The sequence below is a fragment of the Macrosteles quadrilineatus genome, unplaced genomic scaffold (assembly GCF_028750875.1).
Source record: "Macrosteles quadrilineatus isolate MER2022 unplaced genomic scaffold, UCM_ALF_1.0 Scaffold_4__1_contigs__length_99947679, whole genome shotgun sequence".
Lineage (NCBI taxonomy): Eukaryota > Metazoa > Arthropoda > Insecta > Hemiptera > Cicadellidae > Macrosteles > Macrosteles quadrilineatus.
In genome coordinates this window covers 21,566,144-21,590,631 of record NW_026542597.1, presented here as the reverse complement: position 1 = coordinate 21,590,631, position 24,488 = coordinate 21,566,144, and the positions used below count along the sequence as shown (strand labels likewise).

The window sequence follows — 24,488 nt, the reverse complement described above, 5'->3', positions numbered from 1 at the left end:
CAGTAAATCAGCTATGATTTGTTCCTACGCAAGATTGGGCTGAGCTCTGTTTTGAGCGCGGTTATTGAGCACCTGGGTGAAATATCGTTCCGGGCGGCGGACATGGAAACCAGATAGGATCGTAGCTCAATCAGATTCCCACAGGTGACTTATGACACCATAAACTCGCGGCTCTATCTCAGTATCTGGTGCAGGTTGTAGCGCTGCAATTATTGCCGGCAACATCAACATCATCTGCGCCGCATGGGAGTACGCCTGCGCCGTAGCTGCGTCTCTAGTACGACTGCGTAGTCGCTGTTGAGTAATGCTGCGTATCCGTGTCGAAGTGGTAAACTTGAGTGAGGAGATCTCATGTAAGATATCCGAATATGTTCTCCTAGAGAGTATTTACAATGATTATTTCTTCACATATAAATATGTAGAAAGTCAAATAACTGTCAAGAAATTTTGTGACAGAATAGCAGGTTTACAACAGCTTAACATACAAATTTTAAACATTAGTTTGGGTAATATTTTAAAGCAAATTCAGGCACAAGGTGGGTCTTGCAAACTAACGACTTAAAAAGAAGGTACAGCAAAATATTTAAACCCTATAGGCCCAAATTTTAGTCTTGAGATGAAATTTACAGGTTTAAATATATCAGATCACTTTAAATTATTTTAATAAATAGTCTAAAGTTATCAAGCGTTTAAAGATTATATTCATCATCTTTACAACTAAGATTTATGTTCCTACATTGAAAATTGTGTCATCACTGTCTAAAGCTAATCAACTAAACAAGTTCCTAAATCCCGAATTGCAAATGCAAAATAAATTCACCTCAAGGACTAGTTAAGTACTCAATCCAGGAAGACATGAATGAGGCGGCCCCGGCGGTATATGGAGTATCGAGTATCCAGTATCGCGTAGGTGTGGGATGCGCCCTACACACGTGCCGGGGCCCGGGGCCCCAGGCCACCGCCGATATTTGTCTGTGGACGGGGAGGAATTACAACTTCATTGTCCGCAGCCGTTATGGACTCACTTATTAAATTATGCACACTTGTTCGCGACGTGGGCCGGCCGACACACCCTCACGCAATCATTCATTATTGTTGTTTAAAAATTGTTTTTGAAACAACTGTAAGACTATCCTGCGCCCGGGGCCGGCATTGTTCGCCGCCCCCGTCTTGGGGGCGGATCTCACAATTTATAAGCCTTTATCTTATCATATCGGGTCCGCCCGCATTCCACCTGTCCGCGTCCCCAGCCTCCCTTGCACTGTCTCCTTCACTGTAGGGGTATATTGGAGGCTTTTTGGAGTTTAGGGGTATCTCATGGTCTTCTTAGTTAAATCTTCTGGGATTCTCATGGACTGTGATGTATTATAGTATTCTTAACTAGCGCAGGTCCTAAAATGTCCTTCCGTCTGCAAGGGTAGCTCGAGGAGTATCTCTTTTACTGTTTCAGAATCGACTGTAAGGGTAGATCTCGAACTGTCCTTTGAACAGAAGGTTTTTGTATCCAGACTCTCTCTTGGGGCTTATGGGTATCTTATTTACTATGTTTTGTACTGTAGGGATGAAGTCTCCTAGATGACTTCATAGACTTGAAGAGTGTCTATATGCCATTCTTCTTGACTGTCCTTGACTCAATGAATGTATGCTTGGCTACCTTTTAGATTGAATTATCTCGTGGTCTGATATTTATTTTGACTACAAAAGAGGGATAGTATGTGAAAATAGACAGAAAGAAGTGCCAAAAGGAAGTGTGGGATGAGTTACAGCAAAATATAGCCTTTTAATCAAATATACTTATATCAATTTGTTTTTATCTAAACGAAACTACACTGTGAAACTGCCATATTAACCCATGCGTGTGAAGTGAAACATGTAAATTGTAATTATTTCCCACAAAAACACACATTCATTTATTTTTTACTAAACTACATAATTTCCAATAAATATACAAACACCAAACTGGAAACTAGGATCGGGTAATTATTATGTAAACCAACGGGGAAAATACATACTAGTACTACAGCACTCCATAACAATGTAATACAACATACGTTATCGATATAAATCAATAGCCAAGACCCTACATGGGTAGCCTTGCTGTCTCCTTGAATGTTGATTGAATACATTAATTACTATTGACATGGCGCAGGTATGTAGCCGCAGCGCTTATGGTAATGCCTGAGTATGAAGGTTTGCAAATCCAGTACAGTGTACTGTCTTTGAATAACAACTGGTAAATTTTAGAATGTTCTGGTAGTAAAAGTAGGCCACTGTTTCTTGGTGTTTTTGAAAAAGAGGACTACATATCTAAGATACTTGAACCCTTTTCAAGGGAGGTATAGCTGTTGTTTCCATACACTGCATTTTAATCACCTAAAGGTGAGTGAGCGTAGCGAACGAACTTCAACCAGGACGTGATTGAGCCATGCGAACGAGATCATCTTGAAAATTAAGAAGTTAAACGGGGCAAAGCCCGCGGGTTACAGCTAGTACCTTCTAAGAATGAAAGATTTGATCCAGCTGGTTAATACAGATGCTTACTTCAGTAGTAAAAAGACAATGGAAAACGCAATCAAACCTATAAAAAGAATTACGAGGATTTGTAATCAGAAAAGAGTGGAAAAGTAGAGGGAGCGAACATGCTTCCCTGTGGAATCCCGTTTACTCTTACGAACGCCATCAACCCCAAAACTGCAACTCACAAAACCTAATTAATAATTCTATAATCACAGTGTTGAAATTAAACCCAAAGACCACCGACGAATTAGGTGAGAAAGTCAAAAAGCGAATTAAACCGAAATGAGACGGCGGCTGCGAATCGCATAATTATCCGGGAATAATGACGGTTAAAAATAACCGCAATTGTTTGATGAAAAAGTCAAATTACGGTGTAAGGGCAACAATAGAGTTTCACCGTGATGCGACGGTGGCGCCGCCGTCGGGAGACGTCACACCTCCGACACTAACGGGAAATTACTGTGTTACCACTACCACTAAATACCACTACTAGGCACGCGCTGGCAGCTCCGTTGGTTGACGGATTGAAACATCAATCAGAAATGCGGTTGTAATAAACCGAAATGACAGTTTTGGACGGCTTCTAAATAAGCTAATTACACTTTATTACACTAAGTAAAATCGTACAAGTCTGTCATTTTTATAGATCAGCTATACAGTATAGGAAATGCCAATACCTAAAGTGGTTTAACCTATCATTTCAAGGATTTATCATATTACAAACGCTTTAGTTGCTTCATTGACGTCTTTTTCTTTTACCTTTTTATACGTGATTTCAGTATTATATAAAAAATTATGAGATCTTGTCGAAAAATACTACTCTTGTATTCTAACCAAAGGATAGCTCATTTTCTAAAGTTACCTAAAGATAGAAATTAATTTAACAACAGCTCATTCAATCGGACATCAAACACACATTACAACAAACCTAAGATTGTTAGAATGACGGTTCTTGCAATATTGAAAATTAACAGTTAGAATGTCGTATGAAAGGATTGGTGTATTTTGGGATCAGTTCGGCTTTCGGGGAAAGTCAGTAGCTTTTTCATGGTTGCAAACTGGACCCAGCTGTCCCTGATCATTGGGCTTTGAATAAATGATCCTGCCTAATGTCACCGGTGATCTTAGTCAGAAACATAAATTAGCAGATCATCCCACTACATTCTACTTCTACACTCATCCTTCGCTCATTGGGTTCAAATACACACATATGTAGCGTCCCCATCTGAATTGATGATGATGATAATAAAAATAATATGTCCTCCTCATCCTATTCCCTTCGTTTAATTTATCTATCATAATTTCTTTTACCATCATCATTCTTCAGTTCAGTCACCACTTCTTCCACCCTAACAACTTCTAATCTTGCTTTGATCTCCTACAAATATGTTCTCGCCAAAGTGTTCCCTTACCTCATTTTGTGTAATCATATCCTCTTATAATAATCTATTCATACTGATGGTGAAATTCATTATAGAATACTCTTTCCTCACGTGGACTTCAGAAATAGTAATGCCCTTTCTGAAGTCCACGATTGCCTTTCTACTGTATTACCTTCTCCTATCCGTAAACACCATCTCCTTCTCATCCTGTAATCTCACCAGCCCTCCTCCCCACCCTCTTCACCTGCTCTATTTCCCGCGACGGAGATGCCCTTGTAATTGCGGACTTGCAGATTCCGCTAAAAGAGCGCGGTGAGGGTAAATTTCACCAATAAGGCCGTAAATGGAAATAAATAGGCTGGGACGCGATTCTGCTGTCAATCCAGCGAGATCTGTTCGTTTTGTGCTGCGCATTATATAAAATGTGTAAACGGGAGATTGACAGGTGGACGTCGGTAAGGAATCGATTTGAATACGCTCGGAGTCTCGGCCGCGAGCCTAATGCGATAGATGGGGCTTTGTCACCGGGAGATGCTATGTGTCAATTGACAGTCAAAAATACGCGGACATGTCATTGGACGGGTTTATAGGCTGAGATTGCAGAATGTGGGAACCGTCGATGTGGGCAGGTGTGGAAAAGGTGAGTTGTTTTTGATGTATTGAAAGTTATTTGTGTTACTTTCAATTTGTAGACTGTTTGCTGCAGAACTTAAATATAAAAAAATCTCTGTGGTACATTAAATTTGCATCATTGTCTGTGGCAGTGTATTTGTTGTGAATTCACATTTGCGGTAACCTTGCGTCCAAGCACGAAAGTAATGTGGAGAGGTGGTATTTAGTTCAAAAAATCTGATTAATGTTATAAAGTCAAATATCAAGAAAATACGTATCACCTAAGCTTCTTGATTTCGACGGATTTTCTGATGAACCCGTATCTTAAGTGCTTTACGGAAAGTACATAAAAGTATTCTAATAACACTTGAAACAAATATTGATAAAACATTGCAATGGTGATCGATTTCAATTGTATACTCCAATCATCAGACCCAATAGGCGAATGCAAAACCGTCTACCATGAATAAATAATCTCTTCACCCCCTTTCATAACCATGGTCCTATATGAGATTCTTTAAATTGGACCTAAAGCCCCCGAGGCCCGATTTGTTATTAGTTATCAAATATGATCATCGTTACACCTAATATTGGTACATTAGTTATACCTCTATATCGCTAACCAGTGACATACCTAAAAAATCCAATAACCCTTTCACCAAAACTCCAGAACCTTTTCTTAATCGCGGGATATGATAATCAGCCCCGAGTGGACCACTTCCAAGCCCCCAATTTGTAAATTCCCATGTCCGGGTAAGTCACAGAGGTATGTGGGTGGGTGGGGGGTCGCTCTAATGTGAATGTGTGTCTATCATTACAGCAGACTACAGGCAGGTGCCGGCCGATTACCGCTTCATCCAGTTTACGCGTGGGAACGACCAGAGGTCGAACCGCCTGACCCCTAACTCCCTCTGTTTTTATTTGAAATTATTATTATAATAGGCGGGTAGTTAATTAGGGCTAGCTGATGTAGAGCGGGTGATAGATAGGGTGGCCGTGAGCGCTTCGACACTGGTTGTGTTTGTAAACGTTGTTTGTGTTGATGGTTGAGGTTGTCAACCTACCCAATGAAATTGAATTGGTTATAATTATAATGAAAATTAGATAATTTTATCTTTAAACATTGCCATAGTGTGTGTGTTTGTGTTACAACTATTATTTATTAAGCCTAATCGTTGATCAAATTAAACTGTTTGTATCAAGAGTGCGTACATAGTTAGGTGTAGTCTGTAAGCTGGAGCAGCTTTTATGTTTATTTTTCACTTGTCTGATTACATCTTAATGGCATTTAATGGGAAGATAATTCAAATCAGATACAATTCATAATCTTTAAGTCTCGAAAGTATAACATCAACACCGTTTCCTACTCCATCCAATACAACATCCACAAAATCACGTGGTAGGATTGAGAGGTGTGAACAGCTGATTGAATCACCTGATCGACAGTCAGCTGACGAGCGTCGTGTGATATGATTGGGTGCTCGTGCCGTGCGAGATGGCTGTGGCGTGCACCACGAAATCACTTGTTCACAAACTGACAAAATTATCCTGCACTGGACCACTGGGTCCTCTACGTCACGAACGTATGTGGGACGGTCGGTCTGAACACTTCAATGCTTATTGGGACTGAAGGACAATCTGTCTCATGGTTTAATAACCTTGGCTCGGTGATAGAATATTTTGGTGATGTTGGACAACCTACACTAAGCTGTATTATCTTTAGAAACTGACAGTCCAAGAACTAAAGCGGAGGTAAATGTGAGTTTGGGATTTTTAACTTCACCATTCATAACGTGGAGTTTTTCATTTATTTAAATTGAAGGAAACACTTTGCTTCTAATCACAAACCTGTTAAGGTTGTAAGGATTTACAAAACTGTAAATCCTTATGGTTCTTTAGAGTTGGGTCTCAAACCTTACCTTTTCTAACCTTGTGCACCCAAATTATAAAGGATAGACAATTATTCTGTGGAAAGTAGGTAAATCACAGACCAATTTTAACCCTGGAGATGAATGTCCGTCCCCTTTTGTTTCATCCCGTTTGGGTTCTAATTATTTTTGTCAAAAGCAATTGTTACATCTTTTGTAAGGGGACTTTCCAAATCCTGATCTCGTTAAAACCATCAAATTCCAAATTTGAAACCGAGTTCCAAAACCACCTTACAGAGACAATTTATTTTTGGTTGGAATGACGTTGAGTTTGGTCCTCAAATTCAGCTAAGCTTACCCATGGTAGTCGATCTGGAAACAACCATAAGGGCAGTCATTGACTATCACTATTATTATGATTCAATCAAATTGTTCCGCTAATACCTAAAAGGTCCCTTCGGCAAGTAGGCCTATACAGTTTTGTGGATCAAGTTCTTCAACGATTTTCCCAATTTCAAAGACAAAGAGTCTTCGCACTTACGATTACGTCAATAAAACACTTGTAGGAGTTACGGCGGCTATAAACGGTCTCTCGTGTTAGGGCGTCGAAACATGGTGTAAAAAACCGATATCTTCTTGTAACTGGTTAGTGTTTTTGCGTTCCAACTCATCAACGGTTACTCTTTGATGGGTTATAAACGCATTAGTATTTAATAGAGCTACGACCGCTCTAGCAATGGTATATCGAAGTTTAACGGGTTATTATAACCATCGATGTGATTATAACACTGACTAGATTTGCGATTTGTTGTGGAGGGATTAACCCTATGAGGAATTTAGGATGTTTTTTGGTTGTTTAGTTATTTATTTAATTGTGCTTTTTTGAAATATTGGTATAGATTGTATTATTGTATTGTGTGATTTCGATGTTTTGGGGCCATTGTATTGTGTATTATAAATTTTAGGGATATATTTTATTGCATTTTAGATAATTTTGCGATGGATTGCATTGTGTATTTTGGATGTTTAGGAATATATTGCATTGTATATATTTGAGTTTCAGGATCTGTTGTATTGTGGATTCTCGATGTTTACTGGTAAACTGGGTTGAGGATTTTTATGTTTATGGATTTATTGTTTTGTGTATTCTTCATTTTAGATATCTAGTTATTGTGTATTTTCTATGTTTTTGGATGGATTTTATTGGGTATTTTCGATGCTAAGAGATCATTTGTGTTGCGAATTTTGAATTTTTAGGGATAATTTGTATTGGTTGTTAAGAAAATGCAGAGAAATTTGCTATTTCATGGTAAGTTGCTAACACGTGAATATGGAAAATGATGGTAAAATATGGTAAATATGGAAAAATATGGAAATTGAATTTTACTTTAAAGTAGTGTATACTAGTGGTAGCTTTTATATTTTTATACGTACGCAGCACTAGCATAGTGCTGCATTTTTAACGTATTTTAATAAAATATCACGTTTATAAATATGTTTCATAATTAATTTGTTAGTCTATGTGTGTAAGATAATGAAGCTATTTTCTTTATTTATGGCGAAGACCCATTTGAGATCCGAATCGATGTGGTGGTGTTCCAAACATAACAAATCAGAAAAAATAGAAACTAGTTTCCATCACAATACAACTGAATTTCATCTCAACTCTTACATACTTCCTTGCAAAAACTTTTTGTACAACGCAAATAAAGGCATTGCCCCTTTGCATATCGAATTAATTTCTACCGTATTACTGTTATTCAATAACGCCAGCACTGTTCAATATTGTCCAGTCATCACAATACGTACCCAAACAATCCCGATAAACATTAATTATCTCCGTCTTATCCTCCCTAATCTCTGATCCGCCCTCTCAGTTTTTTACTCTGGGGGGGATGCAGGTTGTGGGAGGGTCAGCCCAACCCTTTATCAAGGTGTAATCACAACAAAATTGTGCCCCTCCTGCAATCAGCTGATAAACGTTCGTTGTAACGTTTTATTAGACTTTTTTTCATTCGTTATGGTGCAATAGCAAAGCCACCTACTCCAGACCATGGCGTTCGATGTGGCAACACTGTCAGTAGTGTTTTATGTGAATAACACGCAATTAAATTAGCTGGCTCCACCTGTCTGCCATGTTAGCTTATGGGAAGCCTAACGCTAAACACTACTCGCGACGTTGCCAATTCTACCAAACCGCGTCCTGGAGTTAAAGTTGTGTGCAATAGTCAGTAATAATATTAAATAGTTGGTATGGGGTACTTTTTTGCGTTTAAAGTAATTTCAATAACTAAGTTTGTTGAATTTGAAAATAATAGGTCTATTGGAATTATTTACAAATGGAATCGGTGTAAGATTTTAACGACTGGTTAAACGAAGGTTTCTGGTTCCAAAGATCTGATTGCTAACGCATACAATCTTTCGTTTAACGAACGTGTAAATGTGCATGCCATTACTGTAACATTCATCCTTTGCCCACAGTTTGAATATTTTCCAATAGCCATACATCTCGCAGAATCATAGATTTAATAACCACATGATTGTTTTGTAAATTCTTGACTTAACTCCTAACAGGATACCACAGCAGAATGTTAGTCAGTATGTTTTGTTTTATGATATCAAAAACATAGGCTGGTTTAAAAATAGTTATTACATGTTTACCAAACTGTTACGCAGCAAACAAAGTCCATATGGTATATATTGAAACACCCACCTTTGAAAAGCCAATGTTGGGAGTCGGCGCTGACGGCATATGGTGCATGGACAACTCATGGCGCTTGAAAACTGAAAAGAAAGAAATATTATCAGAACTTTGTGCGAAAAATAACAGTTAGTTGATGAGTTAATCACTTTAGATTACAATTTCTGTATATTTGGAAAATATTACACAGTAACACAAAGTTACAACGAAATAAGTCACAAAAGAATTCCCACATGAAGATGCCTGGTGGCCTCCAAAGGCTAAACACTTTGTAATGAATCAGTCAACAGCGTAACTGCTCGACCCAATTGGCCACAACAACTAACCTTTAAAAGACGGTTGGATATTGATGAAAACGATGCTATTATGGGTAATAATCATCCTGCGCAGTCGCGGGAGAAATACTATCCTGGGTTGGTGCGCTTGCGTGGACAACACGCTTGCGTTGTGGCATTGACTGTGGGAACGTCGTCTGTTGAGTAGTGGATTGGTGAGTTATTAGGAATATTTCGCAATTTATACATCAAATGTTTATTGAACTTAGTTATTGAACATTGTATAAACATCTACTAATGGTCATCAGAAGTTTCTTTATTGCAATGAGCTTCTAATTTCAACACAAAATTAAATCTTCAGGCTGTATTTGGAGATGTATTATCTTTGTTAACCTCTGCTGAAGAGCAATGTTTTTAATCGCTGAAAAAGGAGGTGATAAAATGTAAATGCATACTTTAGCCTGAGGATATCAGTTTGTTCCGAAACTCGTTGCCGATTGCAATCCATGGATTGTCATAAAAATGTATCCTCGCCTGCCACTAAAATAATACTTTGATGGATTGAGAATCATGGCAAGCTCACTATAACCGGAGGGAACATGAAAACTGGTACCATAAAAAATATTTTGATAAATTAAAAAGTATAGACAACAACACATGACCTAACAAATTACACAGATGAAACCATTAAAGAGTACAAAAAAGGTTAGTCGAATTTACGTGAGATTGTGAGTGAAGAAGAAATCACTAGGGAGGCAAGAACACGAAAGAAATACATAAAGTTGTGGAATCTCCATAATTAGAATGCATTTGGTAATACCTTTTGAAATGAAAGAACTAAGTCAATGCGTCCATTAAGTTGTATGTCAGCAAGACAGTAAATAACTCTAAGAAATAAATCAGCGCTACGTTATGTACGTTACTATGACATGGGAACCGCGTACATTTGTCCCGGAACCATCTCAAGGCCATTTGGATCTCAGTCTCTCACTCTATCTCTATCTCTCTCTTGACTTTTCGTACGTTCACCTGATTGTATGCGCAATTCTCCTCGATGGGTTACGAGCAACAATGCTTCTACACTAAAATATACACTAAATACACGCTTGCTATTGAGTGACCCGTTTCTTCTTGAAATTGACCTTTGTAGATCTTCTCCACCAATATTTCTCAGGAGGATTAACCTACCTTTTGAACGAAGTGTTGTTTCCAAATATTAGTAAAATAACTAAATTACAGTAGCTTTGCAATCTTTTTTAGGCATATAACGTAGTAAGATCCAGAAATAATCCATTGTCAGCGTTTTAAGAATAACTTGTGATTTCTCTACTTTGGCTAAGAAATCTAAGTGATTATACTAATCATATTTTCTGTTTATGAATTGCCAAAGCCTATGCTATTAATAGTGCCAGTTTTTCAATAGCTATTTTAGAATTTGAACTTTACGCATTTCTCAAATCACAGGTGAAAGATATTTGACGGCACAATAACTAAATTCTTTACAATCTATCGATCTGATGAGCCGGATTTAAAATATTCGTTAGCAACGTTGCAGCAACGACAACAGCAGCAACAATGGCAACAACAAAATTCACAGAAACGTCAAAAAACAACAAACTTTAGAGGAAGAAAACACCTCTTTCTTCACCAGATACTCCCCCAGCCGACACGTTGGATGGCTGAGCGCCGTATATCAGAGCTGGTACTGGACTTGCGCAGTCTTGCCACTGTCTCATTATCACTATCAGTAAACGGTCTACATAGCCTCAACTCTGACCCTAGATAGCCTCCTGCGAGGTTCCAGGACGTCTACACGACTACGAAGCTTCATGGCGGTCTTGCGTCAACCAATAAGGTTAGACAGTTTTGCAACTTCTTCTACAACGCTTTAAACACTTTAGGGGCGAATTGATTGTTTTTCGTCCAGTCAGATTGAAAGGGTATATAGTGTGCTGCAGTCGTAAATAACTGTAAATAAATTATAATAACATGCCATACAAACAATGTTTACAGAAAGGTTAATTACAGTATGAATAAATTAACATAGATTTGCCTTCGTTCCCCAATATTCAGCAACTCACAAAATACAGTCTTCGCCTGGATGCAGGCTCTATACCATCTCGCCACGACCCAACGATTCAAATATTCTTTTAGTGTATGGAAGAAAATGGATTAACGTGGAGCAGGAAATTTTGGAAACACGCTTTGAAGGCTTTCAATTATCCTTGTAGACAGAAACGCTCTCATACATAGTCATCAACATGTTCTCTTGAAAATTGATATTGCTCAATCACTCTGCGACTAGACACCATAAGTATTGTCGTCTGCTAGTGCCGCAGGTATTTAGGGGATAATCGGTTCGCTCGGAATTGCGGAGCTCATGAGAGTAAGCCTAAGGCGTGTGACGTCATACCATTGTGCCTTGGATGGAAATTGAAGAGAACCTTTATACTGTGACATCGCCTAAACTGCGTGTAGAACTGGGCGGGACGAGGAGATGTGATGAATGAATGAAGCTGCGAGTGATGATATTGTTCTGGCGTGACGACCTGGAAATTCTAAGTTGAACAATGCTTGAGTTTCTGGAAATTAAATTCAACACAATAATCAATAGTTGCAGTTATTCCGCTCTATTTAATTCCTACCAAGAGTCAGATAAGTGTGCATGTGCATTAAAACTACAAACCATAAGAGTAAACCTAAACGTTTCAAATCCTTAAACAAGTTTTCTTAGCTTTCAGCAATGCCATTGCTACAGTTATTGAACCTCAAGTTCTCTATCAGTTTCCTCATCTTGAAGAAAACTGTAGAGGAATTGGCTCAATATTAAGATACAGGAGAATAATGCAAGATCAATATTAGTCTTGGGTAGTGAGTGGTCTTGGGTCAATATTTGGGCTATGGGACTGATAGTCAAAGTAGCATCTTCCTCGAGCATCATCAGCTGGCAATGTTGAAATGCTCAAACCCTTTCAGCATTTAAACTTATATGAGCAGCTTCACAATTTTTGTCTGCCTTTCCTCATAGAGTAAAGACGTCAAAACAATATCGCAAGATCTACATTTGTTCTCGAGTACCGACACATTTTCTTCCATCATCAGAAGAAGAACAATGCTAGTATTCCAAATCCCCTCCATGGTTTGGATTTATCTTCAAGTTCTATTCACCCCGATCCTCAAAGAATACATCATACGATTTGACATAGAAGAAATTCACACTTTTCCTGATCCCCCAACAGAATTATGGTGAAAATTAACATTTTCTTCGAAGGCAACGCTGAAATGCCCCTTCTAAGGTTTAGCCTTATCTGAGCATCTTCACGTTCTGTATCTGTTTCTTCACCTCACAAAGACGACGGCAGAGTCAGTGGCAGGCGGTGAGGCTTTGTCCCAGGGTCTGCTTGTATGTAAATGTGTGATTGAAGGTGATGTGCCACTGTCTGTCCACCTCTGTCTCACATCTCCTTAATTATCTCCAGCTTCACTCGACCTTCCCTCGGTCAACTCTGCGACAGTCCGTAGACGACCTTCGCGGAGATTCTCCACCGAGATTCCTCAGGAGGTTTTAGTGGTTTGCAATTGTTTTCTTTATAATTTACCGTCAGTTGCTAATAGTCAAAATTGGATGGGTTGAGAAATCCTGTATAATTAGCGTACATTTTGAACAGGAAGAGGGATATTGGTTAATCTCTAGTTCCGTGTTTCTAATTTTCATTGTTGACTTTGAATGCCAAGATGCCATTCATCTTGTTTTGAACAAGATTCCAGAGAAGATTCTGATGGTTTGCAATGATGGTTGCCTCAAATTTGATGGACTGAAATTACTAACAACGTTTTCACGTGGATTGAAAATTCCTTTATCTTTGGTTAACCTACCTTTGAAAAACTTGTTGATGCCTCTTTAATGTGATAGCTGCCATCATAGACTTTGAATGCTGCAGCCTACATTCAATCTATATGGGTCCCGTATGCAACTTTTCACTAAAAGAGAACTGTGTTGAATGAACATTTCATCGAATGTACAAACATTGTTACACTTTTCATTCTAGTTTACCAAACTATAAAAGCTGATAGAACACTAAATCTCTACAATGTAACTCTTCATTGTTGTACTATGAAAAAGGTTGCTGCCTATATACGGAAGGTCCCTAATACCTCTGTGGTCTACGCTTAAGCGATCAGTCTTTTTTTCCTTTCAATTCGATATTTTTGACTGGCAACCACTTTGTAAATTAAGCTGATTGTTATTTTTCTAGTTACATATATGCAAATTGATAAATCTTAAGTATACATACATCCACACTTTTATATCATTATTCAGCAAACTTATTGGTCATGACAAATTACTAAGATAACAATACAAGCAATCAATAAAATTGTGAAGTTGTGAGGTATTGAGATAAGTACCACAATCGTTTCCCAATCAGAATAGTTACATCTTTAAACATCAATAAAGTTGTCCAGGAATCACATTGTAGTTTTTAATGTATTGCAACACAAACAACACATTGTTCTAGATGACCTTTCAAGATTCCCAACAGCAAGATAAATCACAGTTTCTTCTCAGAACAGTTACTTATACCGCGTTACTCGTCTGTTCGAACGCGTAATATTTGTCACTGAGGTATATTTGACTTTTGATAAACTATAACGAAGAAACCAAAATTAACCCATTTTTCGGTTATAATATTGTTGAAAACACTTTTTACAGAGAGAGCAACAATAATGAAATCCTACAATAAACTACGAACCACGAATACTTGAACAGAACTGTTCTGTTCAAGTATTCGTGCTACTAACTACTGTAAATGCTTAACGATTAAGAGTTACACCATATACAACATGCATACAGTATTTTTGTGACTTAGTGGGTACTGCAGGTGTATGTAAGGTACCCAGTCGTGGTTTTGTAAAACGAAAATTTTCTGACTGATGTAGAATCCTGGAAATGTGTTTATGCATAAATAAGTTGATTTCGGGCCATTTCAAAGGCTAGAACTGTTTCTTTTGGTACTTTTTATAATCAACCTACATTACACTAATGGTCGAAAACTGTTGGTTCGAAAAGTTATTTAATACGGAAATGTAAAATATATTTTTGGTAAGCCCCCCCCCCCAAACACATAAACAACGAAAAACTAAATTGTGTGTGTAGTTGGGTGCTCACCTTCAAATTTGATGGTCGCTGGTTCATTTACAAGCTGGATCTATTCCAGACCTAGATACGATTTGTCATTAGGATTTCATAAGATGATACAGTTCGACATAAGATTGATGGGTTTGGACCAATCAGTATTAGTATCATGGTTTCTCAGACATTAACGCCTCCTAGTGCGTTGCGAACTGAAAGGTATAGAATGGTGTGAAATCAACTATGGAGCTTTTTTACAAACCGAACGTTAAACCAGCTATGTTATCGACCAAAATCGTGATTAAAATTGCCAATGATAAGGAAAGCTGGGCCCAATTTCGGAAAATCAAAAACAACTGAACTTCCTTACTGAACCGACGAACTTTAGATTGTCACGAGCACTGAACTACCACGCCATCTCAAGTAGCTTAGACAGTGACTGGCATTTTGGTCAAGACCATTTAAAAGCCTAGCAAGAACAGATGGGCTCTGTTTCGGAACTTACGATGGTAAACAAATTAACGATGTAAAATACCCAAAAATGAAACCTCGTCACGTCAAACCCCCGGATTAACCGTCTTTGCTCCGACAAATCAATTAGATAACTCTATCCATAAACTGTCACCTGGTCTAGATCGTGCTGAGGCCACGTTGTCATTACATGGTGAAAGGTATCGGTAGGCAATTAAGCCAGGGGTGTCGCGGGGTGGAGGGGGAAGGGGTGCGTGTGAAGCTCACGCTTGCCAACTTTACGACGGGACGGTAACAAATCGTGTGCGCGGTTCGCGGTTTGGCGGGTATAAGGAAGTGGGGTCAGGTGGAGTTGGTTGGTGCAGGTCAGGGAGGTTTATGGAGGGCCGGTCACGACGGGTGCGGCCTTGTCGCCGGACACCGGAGATGGTCCTTCGGGGCCGGATGAATCAGCGATCGCATCTGGTGCAGGTTTGGGATTCTGTGGCTCCTTTGGAAGGTATTTGACTTTTTCCGAAGATGTTCCATTGAAATATGAAACTTCCAAAAAATATATAATCTAATTAGTTGGTGAGGTTGTTATTTCGGTACTATTGAGATATGTTTCGTTTGGAAAGCATGTTTAGCAAAACGATTTATGTATTAGACAGAGTATCAAAATATCCGTTGATTTAACAGAGTATGCTGGTGGCTGCAACCGTATCTTAGAATTTAATAATTTTGAGGGTACATCCATTAAGTATACGCAAATCTCTAAAACGATTGGCCAAGGCCAACAATTAGTTCATGTGTGAAAATATATTTTTCTTCACATTTACTTTAACAATAGCTATATAAAGATAGATTAACTATATCTCGATTGAAATCAGAAATATTATGCAATAGAACGTTTCTGGATCAATCCAGGATTATGTCCAGACTGAATGATATTCATGTAAATTAACATAATTAATGTGTAATGAAATCTCTTATTATGTTAGTACTATTTAAAGTTAAATTTATGTTAAGATTCTTTTCAGTATTCTATTGAGTTGTTCTAGAATAACGAGACGTTTGGAAACTAAATATTGAGTAAAAAAGATAAATGTAAAAGAATACACCACTTAGCAGAGTCCAAGTTGTAATTCGAATTGACTACATACACATCTAATACCGTGGCTCAACTAATAAAATAGTAATTCCAACCGGTTTGGATAAGTGTCTCAATACACAGCCTAAGTAAGGATATTCAGCTCAAATTAAAATATCAGTTTGAAACCAGAACGTGCAAGACCTCCAAACCCACTCTACCTGACAAAACGTCACTGAATCCAACGTCCCAATAAACATGATAGAGACGCCAAGCAAACAAGTGACCGCGCCAACAAATGAAATCGTCTTCAGAACGATCATAACCTCAATGTTTACAAGATGGCGGCGCAATGAATTGTAATTGATACGCAGGCCGTGGAGGCGGCGGTTTACGGGATCTAGAAGGCATAAACTCCACTGTCTTTGTTGTTAACGAGTGGCGATTGTCTCCTATGAAGAATTCTCGTCCTCCCTCATACAATGTCGCTGCCATTTGTTAAATAACACCTTCGCCTGCATTGTTATCTGACGCCTTCCGAGTTCACAAGTGTTGGGTAGTTGTACGAGAAAATTCCGTGGCGAGAGTATAAGAAATAGGGAAGATCATTTGGAATTTGCCCTGCGTTAATCATCATTGGGAATCTATGTTAGTTGGATAATTAGTGCTGCTGACAAATTTGATCAGTGTAATTTCAAACCCGAATGGTTTGGTTATTGGTGTTTTCACCGTTCAGTAGTAGTTTTGATTTTGTAGCAAGAATATCTGTCATACACTTTCATAGAAATATAAAATGATACTCTTACAAATGTTTTAAAAGCTCCTCTTTTTGATCCTTACTAATTTTTCCGCAGACGATGAACCAAGTTATGTAGATGCTAAAAGGTTTACCAAATTGATTCAATTCGGTTAAAAGAGTTACTCATTTGTCAAGTCAAAGTCGTGAATACTGGCCGCTGATTGTGATTCATTTCGTTGGACAATCACTAATTGAAAAGCACAACCATCAAAGTAATAATAATAACACCATGCAAGAAATCTATAATAGACATACACATAATTCCTGATAATGCACTATTCTTATGGAGCAGTTAAATATTATTTCCAATGTGCGTTTTCATCCAGTATTTGTAGAGCCCTTAGCAGAAACATCAAGGATTCAAGGAATGAATCGTGAACTTGAAACACACATCAATATTGGCTTCAAATTTTATAATAGCAGTACCCTATACTGATAACGAATATTGGTGCCAAACAAACCTAGCATACACACCACATGCAATTCCACATTTCCCACTTAAGCAATCATCGAATTCCGCAATCGCGTGGATCCCCACCATCATGCGTAGAACCAAAAAGAGAGCGAAGAACGTAGTAGTCGCAGTTAGATTCGGTGTGCAGATGATCGGTAAGTGCAGACTGCAGAGCAGGGTCTGTGAGAAGACCGCGCCATAGCGTCCATAGCGGGTAATCACAGTGATTATGGTGGACTCAAGGCCGCTGCATGCAACCACCTCCACTTCCCACACAATTAAACAGATTATTGGATTCCACCAGATCCAGTTCGATTCCGATGTCGCATCACGCATCGGTAATTTGGACGTTAGGCCTGTTAGTGCGTCTAGGGATTGTTTCTGGGTTCTGCCACTGACATAAGGTGAAGACTTGTTTGAAGGTGAAATTGACAACCCTTCGAGGCCTTTTCAGCGTGTTACTCTGCCTGTAACAGTTGCATTGCATGTGTTTGCTTACCCCCGAAAATCTGGGCAACATCTTCGAAGACGAAGGGAATCACATAAGCCGGCCATGTACTGAAGACAATTGCTTTCAAAACCTCAGTGCATAGTTTAGGGGTGACTACCTAATTATATATAATGGAAAGACCTAACCGCTCGAGTTGGTAAACCTCTACCTTGTTGAAAATCATCAATTATCAATTATCAATCATTGAGATGGGGACGTCACCTAGGTGCGTATTTTAACCCAAATATGAGTGAAGGATGAGTGTAGAATGGTGTGTGATGACCTGTGTAGCTTTGTTACTGACTAAGATCAGCGGTTTCATTAGTCAGGATCATTTATTTAAAGCCCAATGATCATGAACAGCTGGGTCCAGTTTCGAACCAACAAAAAGCTACTGACTTTTCTCAGAATCGAACCGGCGACCTTTTGATTACTAGGCGAGCACTATAACCACTCAGCTACCCAGCCAGTTAATTGTGACCGGTTCGTACCCCTAATGTCCTCAATCTAAAATTTGTTTAGCGTCTCTAAAAAAGGAAAAATGTCTTGTGACATTGGCTGGGGAAACAATGGACCTTCGAGCAACAACAAGTGTGTTAGCTTGACTGGAGAATCCAGAAGAAGCAGCTAAATTGGATTAGGAAGATAGATTTGGCTTTGCAACAACATACCTATGTTTCTGCTAACAGACTTAGGTTTTTACAGATTAAGGCCATTCAACTACAAACATTTTAGTACACGACGTCAAGTAACATGTACTATACTGTATTTTGAGGTGTGAAAAAGATATAGCTTTCTTCAAAAAACTTGGTTCATCACTCTAATTCCTGTAAACATTTTAGCTGGGTTTTAATTCCCAAAATTTGGATTTGACACTTTTAGCAGTCAATATGCTTAATTTTACCAAGTCCAATTATTTACCTGATTAACGACCATCTAAACAAACAAAAACACGAGTCTATATTTAGAAAATTAGTTGAATTAGTCAGAAACTCCCCCATGAAGCTTAGACACGCCACATTCCCTCGGTCGTGTAGACGTGTAGAGCTGTAGAGCACCGAGTACAGAGCAGGGCAGCGGCGCGGCAGAGATGGATTGGTCCCATTATATTAACAACCCACAGTAATGGGCAGGTTGCCGATGAATGAAGTGTTTATCCCGGCCACGATGGCACGGTAATTGTTTATTATGTTGGATCGCACGCAATTACTGCTTGTATTAATCAGATATGGCACATCTCGGACCGCGGGAAAATTGCGACAATGTTTCCAACACTTGTCATGTTCGGTATGGTTTTGTAAGACTGCGAAATGTTGGAAGAGCTGAGAGGTAGAATGTATAAGATATTTGCAATAGATTAGAGTTTGTGTTTGCACAGTTTTGACTTTGCGATCACCATAATTATCAATAGCATAATTTATAATTACATTCATTGAGAGAGGGACAAACAGCTGCGTATTATAACATAAATATTAGCGTTACATTAGTGAAGGATGAGTATGAAAAAAGTGAGACGCCCTCTGCAGATTGGTTTTTTAATAAGATCACCAGTTTAAATAGGTAATGTTATCAATTCCTGTTTCGAACCTTCACAAAACTTCTTTGTACTAGATCGAACCGGCGAGCACTGATCACACAGCTATTCTTCTATACAGTATAACACCAAAGATACAGGATAAGATAATTTATCCCATTTTATACTGACAATTTATACAAGGTATTGGTAAAAGTAACAGAATAAACAGTAAAATAAACTTCCTAAAGAAATCAAATTAGAAACCTCCAAAAATAAATTTAAATCAAAATTGAAACAGTTTTTCAACAAAAAGTCTTACTAACAAGGCTATGTACTCCTTTGGAGAGTTTTAGTTCCATAAGTATATTGCTTTATTTCATAAGTTAAAACTTTTGATTAAAAAAAAATTATCTATTATTTTAACTTTGATATTTTCATGTTTAAACTTTTATATTGCACTACTTGTTTTACTTTATTTTAGCTGAAAAGCTATTAATATTGATGGTATGTTGTTACGTCATGCATGATAATCATAAGTATTCAAGATATAGTCGGAGAAATATAGGATATGACCTTAAAAAAATCGCAAGAAAACGTTTTATGGTTTTATTTTGTTGAGTTGGGTTTGCCGAATGACATACTAAAAGTTGCCAAAAATCGGTGCACGAGAAAACCACTAAAATCATAATTTAAAATCGCGGCCTTTTCCAACATTGGACAAACTAAAAAAACATATTTCACACGTATTTGTTATGCGCATTTTTCGAGATATTGACTTGGGACCACCGCCTGTATTTATTGGGTGGTTAGTATTTCATTTTGATAGGGAACATGTTTTTGGCCGCCATCTTGGATCCGCCATATTGGACATAGATAATTTTTTTCAATGTAATGATAGTGTTGTGACACATCATTACCAACTACATTTTTACACTGATTTCAATGCCGAAATCCGTTTTTAAATGTCTTTATTCGTTTAGAAAATATATTCAAACGAAAACTCTCCACCATACATTTCTTATGGACGTTTCGTAGTTTGATAATTTTCTAAAACTATTTTTCTTATATCTCCAGTTCTTATTGACGCTTGTAGTTCGTTCTAGGCTTAAAATATTCAGTAATGTAAGGGCTTTCGTTTGAACTCTTGATCATTAAAATCAGACGAGTTAAAGACCAGCTACGAACCTCAGAACAATATTAAATTTAACTTTTTAGAAATATATTTTTATTAAAAGATGTATAACTCGGGTTATTAATACGTCACAAACTTATTTCCGGTCTCAAATTACTCAGTAAATGTTTGGCTTTAATTTTATTGATCATTAAACAAAATCTGACAATTTTAAAATGAGTCATGGACCATAATTTGACATTAAAATGTATTTATATTGAAATTTGTCTTTAGTTAAATACGTATATCCCCAATTCTAAATAACTCCCAAAACTCTTTATAGTCTTAAATAATTCGCCAAAATATTGACTTTTATTTTATCCATGGATTACTTTCCGGGAGTTATTAGGGTTTGGGATATATGTCCTTAACTAAAGACAAATTTCAAAATAAATACATTTTAATGTTAAATTAAGAACCATGACTCATTTTTAAATTGTCAGATTTTGTTTAGTTATTAATAAAATCAAAGCTAAACATTCACTGTGTAATTTGACACCAGAAAGAACTTGGTGACTTATTAACAACCCGAGTTATAAATCTTTTAATATAAATATATTTCTAAAATGTTAAATTTCATATTGTTCTGAGGTTCGTAGCTGGTCTTTGACTCGTCCGATTTTAATGATCAAGAGCTCAAACGAAAGCCCTTACATTACTGAATATTTTAAGCCTAGAACGAACTACAAGCGTCAATACAAACTAAAGATATAAGAAAAATAATTTTAAAACAATTATCAAACTACGAAACGTCCATAAGAAATGTATGGTGGAGAGTTTTCGTTTGAATATATATTCTAAATGAATAAAGATATTTAAAAACGGATTTCGGCATTGAAATCAGTGTAAAAATGTAGTTGGTAATGATGTGTCACAACACTATCATTGCATTGAAAAAAATTATCTATGTCCAATATGGCGGATCCAAGATGGCGGCCAAAAACATGTTCCCTATCAAAATGAAATACTAACCACCCAATAAATACAGGCAGTGGTCCCAAGTCAATATCTCGAAAAATGTGCATAACAAATGCATGTGAAATATGTTTTTTTTAGCTTGTCCAATGTTGGAAAAAGCCGCCATTTTAAATTATGATTTTAGTGGTTTTCTCATGCACCGATTTTTGGCAACTTTTAGTATGTCATTCTGCAAACCCAACTCTACAAAATAAATTCATAAATCCTTTTCTTGCAATTTTTTTAACGATCCCTATGTAAGTTTGTTTAGTTTGCTTGGACTAATAAGTTAGTTTTGTTAAATTACTCTTGACGCCATTCCTGTATTTATGTATTGTACTTTAATGAATAAAGTTATATGAAATGAAATGAAATGAAAATGGTTTAGCAAACTTTAGGCGTAAGGCGTAAGTACATAGTGGATTTGTTTCCAAAACATTTTCAATATACATATTTAATGTATTAGTAACATCACACTTACCTGTATAAATTAGCAACCGCTGTTTCCATTTTGTGAATGCAAATTTCCAAGAGACTATATACTCTTATAAGATAAGAGACTTAGTGCGACGAGAGATCATTGTTGGCTTAAATTTATCTCTTTTGAGAAGTTTCTCATTTTACTTATTACAGTGTAGAAGCGAAACAGTACTACAGTAAATGTATTCGGAGTGGTTTATACTTGTTAGACGTCACTACACGCAACTGAGATATAGCAAAAAAGTAAAGCTTTTTATCAATTCTAAACAGCACGACCACCCCAGGACCTGTCTGCAGTGTCTGCGTCTTCCTATCACCTCCAGAGAAAGCAAACCCCACCAAATGACCAGGTTGAACGAGGTTATCTAGGTTCACGTCACAGTTCTGACAGCTGAGGCGCGTAGGTTATCGGCTGCAAGGCAAAGACGTTCAAACGATTAATAAAATGGCGGCTACTCAGATCACTGTGTTTACCATGACATCGTGACCCTCCAATTGGCGGGAAACTCCCCCGCCACCCTAGTGTTTACACAATAACTGTTTACTCTATGGAATTGAGCGGATATATTGAATATACTTTCTCCTCCCATTCCGAAGATCGAGATTAAACTAACGGTTATGGTCTAAGGTATCTATAGATCTTTTAATGGGTTGTTTTAGAGTGTAAATATTATGGTTGTGAAGGTGCGATCTTGAAGGTGTTTATATTAATTGCTGTGATTAAAATTCACGGTAGTAGTTAGCCTATTTGTTGAAAGAATGAAAGGTAGGGGTAAGGTTGGTTGATGAGATTTCCTACCTCTAGGGGGTTCGTGTTTCTTAATGTTATTATTGGGGTGGACTTAGGATAACAACTTTTTGACATTCAAACCATAAGTTTTTTTTTACCGGAAACGGACAAAGGAGCGCAAGTCAACCCCCTCTGTCGAAGAATTCGTCGGGGTAGGACCGAGGAGCGCAGAGGTACCATGCGTTCCTCGGTCCTACCCGTGCAAGGAACTAATCCCCTACTTGCACGGGTTGAACAAGACAATGCTTGGGTCAACCCTGCGAGTAAATCTCATTCCTTGTGTATGGGTAGGACAGAGGAGCGCAAGGTATCTCTGTGATCCTTGGTCCTACCCTGACGAATTGTATTTATGGCCTCCCATTAGAGCAGATATTGTGCGCTCCTCGGTCCGCGAATAGTTTTTACATGACCGATTATTAATGGCTGCTTTTTAGGGAGGACTATCAATCTAAACTCACATCTAAGCTAAATTATTCCCAGTTGAATCCCAATCACAGTACTAATGAGTAAGATTCAAAAGCATTATATGTCCTAATTTAACATAGCGGTTGTAATTCCAAGACTCTTTGACCCTGTTTATCAGAGGTACACACACACGAGTGCGCGCCTCCAGCCTGTAGTTCCCATAACCTCTCAGTGTTTAGCACCTTGTTAGACAAGATTGACAGTCGGGCTTGGGTGTACAGGTGATACAAGACAAGGCCTGTGTTGATGCCGGAGTTAGCAAGGTCGAAGGTCGCTTATCACCTTAGTGATAACAAACGTAGGTCATCTTCCTTCCTCTTACTCACTCTCTCTCTCTTTCACAATAGTATTGTTTACGCTGTAGCATTTTCTTTGTGCTAAAGTAGACATTCTATCTTATAGCAGATAGGTTTTTTCTCAAAGAGAAAATTGTTGAATTTGCTGCTATCAGAGTGTGAAATTACATTTCTATTCTTTTAGTTCTCATGGTAATAGTTTATTGGCCGTTTGGTTGGGAACCGGTTAGATGACACGATGAAAAAAGTTGGTGGATTAGAAATACAACGGACTTAACGCAGTACACTCTATTAATTGGACGATTATATACAAAAAGAAAATTCCTTGTAACCAAACTGGGATGTTAAGAAGTTGCACAGGGTCCTGAAGAACTTTCTATGTGCTAAACAGGCAATATTCCTATTCATTCTAAAATTGCATGAGTTTGACTTCTATATTCACAAAATGGCAATCCTATTTGTTGGGCCAAAGTTCAGTGCATTTTACTTTCACAAAATTAATCCTCCCCAATTAGGTCGGTCGATTTGAAGAATTAATGTAAAAAGAGAAAAATATATTGGAACTGACTTAGAGTTAGAATACAAAACAACTGCCATGTATGTGTCTCTTTCATGATTTTTTAAATGTATAATGATATTTTGCATGTACATCCATTTCCTTTTTTCGACCACTTCCTTTTTGAACATCACATGAACGCGTAGTAACTAAAGTAGGCAGTTTAGTGATTTCATATACGTGCCACTGGTTTTGTCAAGCAATTCCATGAGTTGCACTAAATGACTGTAGGCCTATGATAATATATGGAGCTTAATTATTCAAATGATGTGTTGATAACATACACATTTATCATATTCCATAATTATACAGTATAAATGATATAGGTAACGTCTGTTTACCTCGTTGCATAGTTTTGTTTAATAATAAAAAATCTGCTTATATCCGGTTCGAAGGACCATGGTTAAAATTTAAATACTTCCGTAAAATGAAAAGGTTACTTACTACTAAGACATTTAAGTAAAAACACCATAAACGTTTCAAAATAT

At 37.6% G+C, this 24,488-nt stretch overlaps 1 protein-coding gene across 1 annotated transcript in view; it reads right to left on the bottom strand.

Annotated features, from left to right (window-relative positions):
* The window catches only part of LOC128993413 (PAS domain-containing protein cky-1), a 130,834-nt gene that overhangs the window by 56,363 nt on the left and 49,983 nt on the right, over nucleotides 1–24,488 (bottom strand). The window contains exon 3 of the mRNA XM_054417303.1: nucleotides 9,093–9,163. Within this exon, the coding sequence (XP_054273278.1) occupies nucleotides 9,093–9,163 (71 nt within the window). The remainder of the gene's footprint in view (nucleotides 1–9,092; nucleotides 9,164–24,488) is intronic.